We start from the raw sequence: 10801 nt of genomic DNA, 5'->3' as shown, positions 1-10801 counted from the left end.
TGTTGGCATTCATTTCTAGAGGTATAGAATACAAGAGCAGGGATGTAATGTTGAGGCTCTATAAGGCACTCGTGAGACCACTCTTAGAATATTGTGTGCAGTTTTGGGCTCCTTATTTTAGAAAGGATATACTGACATTGGAGAGGGTTCAGAGAAGATTCATGAGAATGATTCCAGGAATAATAAAGTTACCATGAGGAATGTCTGGTAGCTCTAGGGGCTGTATTCCCTGGAGTTCAGGAGAATGAGGAGGGACTTCATAGAAACATTCTGAATGTTAAAAGGCCTGAACAGATGAGATATGGTAAAGTTATTTCCCATGGCAAGGGATTCTAGGACAAGAGGGCACAACTTCAGGATTGAAGGACGTCCATTTAGAACTGAGATGTGGAGAAATTACTTTAGTCAGAGGGTGGTAAACCTGTGGAATTTGTTGCCACGAGTGGCTGTGGAGGCCAAATATGGTGGAACATCGAATGAAGTAAATCAAAAGCATTTAGTTCTAATAGGAGTAACAAACAACAGGCTGGAAAATCTGCCAGTCTGCTTAAATTCTAGTGTGCCAGATTATTGGAGTTTTGTCATAACATTCAGCTGGTGTCTTGGACCATATTCTTATAAGCTACTTTAGGCAAGTTTCACAATGTGAACCTTCTTCAACACGCAAAGCACAAAACCACATTTTCTACATAGACTAACTTTTGTGCTTTTCAGCCAATGCCAGTTAAATGCCACACACTAATATACAATTTAAACTTCAACTATCTTACCTTATTCTGCAACCACGGAACATACCGGTGTCCACCAAATAGGGGCAAACTAGTGTCATCTTGATCCCATCTTTGTCAGTTGCCTTCAACTCGTGGCTTAAGGATTCATGAAATCCTATTACTCCAAATTTGCTTGCACAGTAATCCTAAATGGCATTAGAATAAAGAAATCAGAACAGTTTGCATCTTATGTATGTTCAACAAAGTGTATGCTTGGTTCACAGCCCAAGTTAATAGCAACCCATGAACTATGGGAGAATTGCTAATAATGCAAATCAGAGTGCAAAAGATCCTTGGCAAATTCTTTGAAAATTCCCAGGCACTGACCGATTAGTCCCTGAGACAAAAGGGTGCAAGTGAAAAAGAAATGCTGTTGCATGGAAGCAGAAAATAGATAAAAATATCAAAGATTTTTATCATAGGCAGTTGGATGAGCCACAATGGGCAAATATTTTTAAAGTGCATTAAATCTTAAGTGTTTTCTTTTATTGCAGAGTTGTGAATCGAATTGATTTAAAAAGGTGAAATTGAACTAAACACTATGCAGCTGCATAAAAACGAGATTCTGCAGTTGCTAGAATTCAGGAGTAAGAAAATGCTGGAAGAACTCAACAGTTGAGGCAGCACCTATGGAAAGGAACAGACAGTAGATCTTTCAGGCCTGAAAAGGAAGGGGAAGAGGGTAGAATAAGGCAGTGGGGGAGGAAGGATGAAGTGAGAATAGGTGGAAAAGGCAAGGGCTGAAGGAGGAATCTGATAGGGGAGAGGGTCACGAAAGAAAGGGATGGCAGAATGACATTGACAGTGAAAGGAGAAGAGGTAAGAGGGCAGAGTGGAAAAGAAAAGGGACAAGGGAAGGGGAAATTACCAGAAGCTTAGAAAAATCTATGTTCATGCCATTAGGTTGGAGGCCAGATAGAATGAGATGTTGCTCCTCCAACCATAGGGTGGCAGTAGAGGAGGCCATGAACTGGCATGTCAGAATGGGAGTGGGGATTGGAATTAAAATTGTTGGACACCAGGAATTCCTGCTTGTTGCAGATGGAGCAAAGGTGCTTGATAAAGCAGTCCTGCAATCTGTCAGGTCTCACCAATGCAGAGGCCACCGCATTAGGAGCAATAGATGCCCCAACAGATTTACAGATGAAGTGTTACCTCAACTGGAAGGAATGTCTAGAGCCCTGAATGGAGGTGATGGAGGTGGTGAATGGGCAGATGTAGCACCTCTTCCACTTGCCAGGATAAATGCCACAGGGGAGATTAGTGGGGAGGGACAAATAGACAAGGAAATTATGCAAGAGTAATCCCTCCAGAAAGGGGAGATAAAGATGTGTTTGCTAGTAGGATTCCATTGCAGATAGTAGAAGCTGTGGATTCCACCCCCCCCCCCAGATTATCATTATAATAATACAGGATAAGGAGAAACACTGCCATGGCATGAAAATTTAATCCAGTATTGAGTATTGTGCAATTTTGCATACCTCGCATGACTTGGGACCCACCAGTAAAAAAAATCTATTTTTTAGGCTGCATTTTCATTCTCCTTGGCACCTTTTCTCCTACCGAATAGCATGTAAAATTTATACTTCATACTAATTTGACATAATTTAGGCTAGTGACAGGGTAGGTGATGGAAGATTACATCATTTAAGGGATTAATAAGACGACAAAAAAGATCTGGAGTGATTAATCTTGATTGATGGAGTGCAGGTGAAATGCCGAGTGAGCTGGTGGGAATGGAAAAGGGACATGGAGTGGGTCACCTGAAATTGGAAAGTCATGTATTAGAATTGGTTGTATTCCAGCCCAGGCAGAGATTCATATGCACCTCCTGCAACCTGACATTTGGTTTGCATGGTGTGGCTCCTGTGTTAGGAAGGCCATGTAGAAATCACCAACCATTTCCACATATGCAACTTGGCCCACTGAATTTTTTTTGCTCCATTACACCAATGTATGTGGTGTGTTCCTTTAGAAGTTGGTTGCAATCTGCTCTCTCTATATTTGTAACACCAAGAGCAAACACTGTATTAATACTAAATTTAAAACCAAATAAAAACAAGAAATTCTGCAGATGCTGGAGGAACTTAGCAAGTCAGGCAGCATCCGTGGAAATGAATAAACATTTGATGTTTTGGGCTGAGACCTTTCATCAAGACTGGAAGAAAGGGGAAAGATGTCAGAATAAGATGGTAGGGTGATGGAGAGGATGAGAAGATGAGCTCGAAGGTGATAGATGAAGCCAGGGGTGGGGGGGGGGCAGGCAAGATGAAGTAAGAGCTAGAGGTGATAAGTGGAAAAGGTAGAGGGCCAGAGAAAAGGGAATCTGATTGGGGAAGAGAGTGGATAATGGGAGAAAGGGAAGGAGTACTGTGTAGGTGAGAGGAGGTAAATGTCCAGAGTGTAGAAATGACAAAAAAAACTACTAGTATTTGGAGAAGTTGATGTTCATGCTATCAGGTTGGAGGCTACTTGGACAGAATACAAGGAGTTGCCTCTCCATCTTGAGAGTGGCCTCATCCTGGCAGAAGATGAGGCCGTGACCTGACGTGTCAGAACACGGATGGGAATGGGGTTGAAATGCTAGCCACTGGAATGTATTGCTTTTTACGGATGGAGTCAAGGTGCTCAACAAATCGGTACAGTGTGACATCACTCTGAAACCTAATATAGTTCGACGAACGTTGCAACTGAACATCTTGTTCAATTTTTCACCATACGAGGGCAACTCACAAATAGCTTGAAACAATTTCTAAGTCCAGATGTCTTACCCAAAGTTTTTAAAAGTTGTGAAAGGGGAACTGATGCAGAAAGATCTAAGGGCAGAGGGCAATGTGTGCACAGAAATCATTAAAATAGCAGGTCAACGAGTGATGAAGCATAGGCAATTCTAGACTCCAAACATGGAATTTGGAGCAAGAAAAAAAGAGCTGCTGGAGGGATTCAGTAGGGTGGAGCATCTGTGGAGAGAAATAAACAGTGGATGTTTTGGGCCAAGACCCTGCAAGGGCCACAGTAGTGTAGAAGTTATTTACAGCTCAGGCCAGAGTACAGATTTCAAACCTGTTGTGCTCCTCATAGAATGTGTAGGTTTTCTCCTGGTCTAAAGACATACCAGATTAATTGGCCATTGTAAATTGTCCCATGATAAAGTTCGGGTTAAATTGGGAGGGGGTGGTCAGGGGTTACTGTCATAGTGGCTCAGAGCTGGAAGGGCCTATTCCACGCTATATCTACAAATAAAATAAATTTATTTCTGTAGATACTGCCAGTTGCATTTTGTATGTTACTCTGGACTTCCAGCATCTGCAGAAGCCCTTATGTTTAGAATCAAGCCAAGTCTTTCTTCCATTGGTACTTGGAAGCTTAGATTCCTCAAGATCCAGCAATAATAGGATTCAAGTTTTCCAACCGCTCGAAAAAATACTAGAATGTAGACAGTTGGACTCAAGATCTTACTTAAACATTTGAAAATGTATTAATACTGTCTTGAAAGTCTCGACCAGAGGATCTGCTCACACACCAGGCCAACGGAGTGAGATACATTTCATATGGAATGATTACACTTCAATATGCAATTTTATCTTCTGGAAAATAAAGCAAATTAAAATATTTCACAAAATAATGTAAAGATGGACAAACCTCAATACCAGCAGTGCTGAACAATCCTAAGGAGCTTGCAACTGTTACAATATGTCCATGATTCATTTCCAGCATCTTGGGAAGAAATGCCTTGGTGGTCTTTAAAAAAAAAAGTCAGAAATTAGTACTGGGCTAGGTATTCCAACATATTAAGCATTGGTACCAGCAAACTTTGAACAGGCAAAACCAAATGCAAAAGCAACAAAAGCAAATAACAATGAGACTACCCCAGATCACAAGTCAGCAGTACTTAAACCACAGTTTCTTATCTACCACTGGGAGGCTAGTTCTGACTTGACACTCAAGATAGCCTTGACAGCTGACAAGGTCCCATCTCAGGTGCACAAATAGTCAATGACCTTGGATAGTTGAAAGTGACTGAAAATTCAATAAACTAAGGCATCAAAAACAAAAGTTGCTTAAAAAAATGTCACTGTCCCTCCTCACAGCAGCCACTCACACATTTCAATAGTATTGCTACACTTCCTGGCACAGACTCAGCAGGGAGATATCCCAGTTTGGTAGCCAGGACATTCACTGCCCATTAGTTTCCTGGGGGAATTCTCTAGTCTAATGCTGGCTGAATAGTAGATATGCTGGCAGACTTTCAGAGAAGCTGACGAATGCCAGAAACCCTGGTACATTGGACAACTTGGCCCCAATTAACTTGCAGACAATGGAAAGGAAACAAGAAATTCTGCAGATCTGGTAATCCAGAACAATACACAAAAAGCTGTTGGAACTCAGCAGGCCAGGCAGTATCTATGGAAATAAATAAACAATCAAAATTAAGCTGAGACAGAAAGGGTGGAAGATGCCAGAATAAAGAGATGGGGGGAGGCAGGGGATGAAGGTCTAGCTGGATGATAGGTAAAGTGAGGTTGGAGGGAAAGACAAAGGGCTGGAGGTAAAAAAAATGATAGGAGAGCAGAGTGGATCACGAATGAAAGGGAAGGAAGAGGGGCACCAGGTAAAGGTAAAGGCAGGTGAAGAGAAGAGTTAGAGGCCAGAGTGGGGAGGGAAGAGGGAGAGATTTAACTGGAAGGAAAAAAAATATCAATGTTCATGCCATCAGATAATGAGGTATTGCTCCTCCACCCTGAGAGAGGCCTCAGCATGGCAAAAGAAGCAGCCATGGACCAACATGTCAAAATGTGAATTGAGATAGGAATTAAAATAGTTGGCTACTGGGAAATTTTCCTCAGTGGATAGACCAGAGGTGCTCAAAATGGCATCCCAATTTACATCAGGTCTCACCAAATGTAAAACAGGCCACATTGGGAGCACTGGAGAGCAAGCAGATGACCCCGAAAGAGTTGGAGGTGAAGTGTTGCCTCACCTGGAAAGATGGTTTGGGCCCCTGAATGGAGGCAAGGGAGGTGGTGAATTGGTATGTGTAGTATTTCATTTGTTTGCTGGATTTTATGGCAGGAGGGAAAGTAGTGGGAAGGGACAAATGGACAAGGGAATCTAAGAGTGATATCTGCACAAAACAGCAAGTGGACAGGTAAAAAATGTATTTGGTGGTTGGATCCCATTGAAGATGGTAGAAGCTGCAGAGGATGATATGTTGAATGAACAGCCTCATGGGGTAATAGGTGAGGACAAGAGGAACTCTATCCCTGTTAAGACAGCAGGAAGATGGGGGGGGGGGGAGCACAGATGTCTGAAAAATTGAGAAGATGCAGCAGCAATGGTGGAGGAAGGGAAACCACATTCTTTGAAGAAAAGGGGCATATGATGTTATGGAAAGGAAAGCCTCATCCTGAGAACAGATGCAGCGGAGCAAAGGAACTTAAAAGGGAATAGTTTTTTTTTTAAAAACAAATACGAGATGGGCAGGAAGAGGTATACTTAAGATAGTCGTAGGAATGGGTAGGTCTATAAAAGAATGCCAGTAGACTTTGTCTCCAGTGATGGAGACAGATTGCAAAAGGAGAGGGAGGTGTCAGAAATAGACCAAGGGAAGGGTGGAAGATGGAGGCAAAGTTGATGAAATTGACAAGAGCAGGCATCCCACCCTGCAAAAAACTCATTTCAGGGAGGTAGCAGCATCAATTTGCAGGAGACTTCTGGGAGAGGTGGGATGTCTGCAATAGATTAGCTCCTTAGCAGCTGGCCAGCTAATTTAAATAACGTTAGCTATGCTAATGAATGAATGAATGACACCTGTTAAACTCACCTCAACATGTCTTTTACAGTCTTAACTCACCATGGGTAATAGAATAGTCACTGTTGCAAACAGTGCAGTGAGCAACACTCATTATTTTGACCCCTATTAGGCAGGGGTACACTTTAGTGTAGTCTGGGGTGATGTACATTTTAAATTTTTTTGGCTCTCTCTCGTGGTTGCTCTCACGCTCTCTTGCTTTTCTCTCGCTTGCTCTCAAAAAAATTGATTTCCGTGATATTGTATATAATTTGCAGGCATCAGGGAGCCACTATTAATATGCGGGAGATTCCCGGAAGTTCCGGGAGAGGTGGGATGTCTGCAAGAGCAGCCATGAAAATAAAATTCTTTTTGCTATAGAACACTCCAAGTTGCCCAAGTGTCAAAATTAAAAGAAAACAAATCAAGAATTTAATTTTATGCACGTAAACTAAGCATCAGCTAGAAATTCTTCTGACAAATCAAACAAGGGATGGGAGCATACATTCTTTCACTGCTCAATATAAGAGATCAGTAAAATTTGTGACTTACAAATTTGTGAAGTCAAAATAAAGGAAACTGGATTGTTTTCCTAGAGAGACTTCTCTGTCCTGCCAGTTGGCATTCATTTTAAGAAAATGATGAGTCATTTTGACTTCAGGCTTCATCTGCCTGTTGCAATACTGGCATACTAAATGAAAGGAGAGTTAATTCCAAGATGAAATTTAAAAATACCATTTTACTGATTTACTATCTTGCTCAAAAAAATTCAGCAGTTGTGGTAAAGAGTTGCCATTTCCCCGTTTGAACGAGAGACAGAGAGACAGAGAGACAGAGAGACAGAGAGACAGAGAGACAGAGAGACAGAGAGACAGAGAGACAGAGAGACAGAGAGACAGAGAGACAGAGAGACAGAGAGACAGAGAGACAGAGAGACAGAGAGACAGAGAGACAGAGAGACAGAGAGACAGAGAGACAGAACTCTCAGGTCAGCAAAAATGCATTAAAAAGCAGAGCTTCATGGAAATTACAGTGTGAACAGTGACCGATTGGAGCCATCAAATTAATTAGCAAGGGCAAACAAAATAAGGCAGGGGCAAGTGGAGTGGCCTTTGTTGGAGCACGCAGTGTTTGAGTGGGGATTTGAGATTTTAGTTCTTCAAGGCTTCAGAAAGGAGAAGCTTGAGTGAGAAGGCAAAAAGCTATAGGTAGACTTGCAGTTAATTTATTGTTTCCTTCTTTACAATTACACAGTTGGAGCAGTGGAAATGCCAGGCAGGATAGCTGAATAATCCTCTTGTGGGATATAGGAAGGTAGGGAGACCTTCAGCGTGGCTGATGACTACACCTATGAAGTGCATCCAGCTACAGCTTCAAACACTCCACATTAAGGTGTTGGAGCTGGAACTGGATGCACTCCAGATCATTCAGGAGGCTGAGGGGACTCAATCAGTACATAGAAGTCCCAATGAGAGAGTGTGCAAAACGATCTCCCATCAGGGAATGAGACAGGGCAGGTGACAGAAGTTTGTGTAGAAGAGCACTTTGCATCTGGTGATAATAATGCTATTAGTTAAGGTAATTATGGAAAAGGACAGGTCTGGTCCTCAGGTGGAGATTCTAAATTGGAGAGAGGCCAATTTTTTTGGTATCAGAAAGGATCTGGCAAGTGTGGATTGGACAGGTTGTTTTCTGGCAAAGGTGTGCTTGATAAGTGGGAGGCCTTAAAAGTGAATTTTGAAAGTACAAAGCTTGTATGTGCCTGTCAGAATAAAAGAAACAGCAGGATTAGGGAACATTGGTTTTCAAGACAGTGAGGCCCTTGTCAAAAAAGAAAAAAAGGTGCATTGTAGGTACAGGTAGGTAAGAACAAACAAGTGAGGTACTTAAGTTTAACAAATGCAAGAGAACACAAAATCGGAAGGGTTAAAAGGCGCAAGGTTGCTCTAGCAGACAAAGTGAAGGAGGACCCCAAGGGCTTCCACAGATATAGGAAGAGCACAAGGACTGCAAGGGACAAAATTGGTTCTCCAGAAGATTAGAATGGTAATCTATGCGTGGAGCCAAAAGATGGGGGGGGTGGGGAACAGAGATCTTAAATGCAATTTTTTGCAACTGTCTTTCTCCTGAGTAAATACGGAGTCTATAGACATGAAGCAAAGCAGCAGTTAGGTTATGGACCCTATACAGGTTACAGGAGATGTTTACTGCCTTGAGGCAAATTAGGGTGGACAAATCCCCAGGGACTGAGAAAGCAGTTCCTCAGATCCTGTGGGCAGCAAGCACAGAAATTACAGCGGCCCCGATTGAGATATTTAAATGATCCTTAGCAACAAGTATCGGAGGATTGGAAGACAGCTAATGTTGCTCTGCTGTTTAAGAAAGGCTCTAAACTAAACCAGGAAGTTATAGGCTGGTGAGCTTGACATCAGCAGTGGGAGAATTAGAAACATAGAAATCCTACAGCACAATACAGGCCCTTCGGCCCACAATGCTGAGCCAAACATGTACTTACTTTAGAAATTACCTAGGCTTACTCATCGCCCTCTATCTTGAGGTCCATATGCCTATTCAGGAGTCTCTTACAAGACCCTATCGTATCCACCACCATCACCGGCAGCATATTCCACGCACACACCACTCTGCATTAAAAAAAACTTATCCCTGACATCTTCTCTGTACCTACTCCGAAGCACCTTAAAACTGTGCCCTCTCGCGTTAGCCATCTCAGCCCTGGGAAAAAGCCTCTGACTATCCACACGATCAATGCCTCTCATCATCTTATAACCGCTCTATCAGGTCACCTGTCATCCTCCACCACTCCAATGAGAAAAAGCCGAGTTCACTCAACCTGTTCTCATAAGGCATGCTCCCCAATCCAGGCAACATCCTTGTAAATCTCCTCTGCACCCTTTCTGTAGTTTCCACATCCTTCCTGTAGTGAGGTGACCAGAACCGAGCACAGTACTCCAAGTGTGGTCTGACCAGGGTCTTGTATACCTGTAACACATTACCTCTCAGCTCCTAAACTCAATTCCATGATTGATGAAGGCCAATACACCGTATGCCTTCTTAACCACAGAGTCAACCTGTGCAGCAGCTTTAAGTGTCCTCTGGACTCGGACCCCAAGATCCCTCTGATCCTCCACACTGGCAAGAGTCTTACCATTAATACTATATTCTGCCATCATATTTGACCAAAATGAACCACCTCACACTTATCTGGGTTGAACTCCATCTGCCACTTCTCAGCCCAATTTTTTGCATCCTGTCAATGTCCCACTGTAACCTCTGTTAGCCTCTTCACACCACCTCCAACCTTTGTGTTATCAACAAATTTACTAACCCATCCCTCCACTTCCTCATGAAGGTCATTTATAAAAATCACGAAGGAAAAGGGGACCGAGAACAGATCTCTGAGAGACACCACTGGTCATCAACCTCCATGCAGAATATGACCCATCTACACCACTCTGCCTTCTGTGGGCAAGCTAATTCTGGATCCACAAAGCAAGGTCCCTTTGGATCCCATGCCTCCTTACTTTCTCAATAAGCCTTGCACAGGGTACCTCGGTAAATGCCTTGCTGAAATCCATATACACTACATATACTGGTCTACCTTCATCACAACCTCAAAATATTCAGTCAGGCTCATAAGGCATGACCGGCTTATGACAAAGCTATGCTGACTATTCCTAATCATATTATGCCTCTCCAAATGTTCATACATCCCCCCTCTCAAGATCTTCTCCTTCAACTTACCAACCACTGAAGTAAGACTCACTGGTCTACAATTTCCTGGGCCATCTCTACTTTTTTGAATAAGGGAACATCTGAAACCCTCCGATCCTCCACAACCTCTCCCGTCCCCATTGATGATACAAAGACCATTGCCAGAGGCTCAGGAATCTCCTCCCTCACCTCCCACAGTAGCCTGGGATACATCTCATCCAGTCCCAGTGACTTTTCGAACTTGATACTTTCCAAAAGCTCCAACACAACCTCTTTCTTAATGTCTATATGCTCAAGCTTTTCAATCCACTATAAATAATCCCTACAATCACCAAGACCCTTTTCCATAGTGAATACTGAAGTATTCATTAAGTACCTCTGCTATCTCCTCCGGTTCCATACACACTTTTCCACTGTCACACTTGATTGGTCCTATTCTCCAACATCTTATCCTCTTGCTCTTCACATACTTGCAGAATGCCTTGGGGTTTTCTTTAATCCTGCTCAC

At 42.7% G+C, this 10801-nt stretch overlaps 1 protein-coding gene across 1 annotated transcript in view; it reads right to left on the bottom strand.

Moving 5' to 3' along the window:
* Positions 1-10801, bottom strand: part of rdh10a (retinol dehydrogenase 10a) — a 79526-nt gene that overhangs the window by 13115 nt on the left and 55610 nt on the right. Inside the window, exons 2-3 of the mRNA XM_063065096.1 lie at positions 4413-4511; positions 771-916 (exon numbers count right to left, since the gene is read on the bottom strand). Of these exons, the coding sequence (XP_062921166.1) occupies positions 771-916; positions 4413-4511 (245 nt within the window). The remainder of the gene's footprint in view (positions 1-770; positions 917-4412; positions 4512-10801) is intronic.

This window comes from Mobula hypostoma, chromosome 1 (assembly GCF_963921235.1).
Source record: "Mobula hypostoma chromosome 1, sMobHyp1.1, whole genome shotgun sequence".
NCBI classification, from domain to species: Eukaryota; Metazoa; Chordata; class Chondrichthyes; order Myliobatiformes; family Myliobatidae; genus Mobula; species Mobula hypostoma.
The sequence above is the reverse complement of the archived record's forward strand: the minus strand, read 5'-3'. Positions and strand labels throughout refer to the sequence as shown.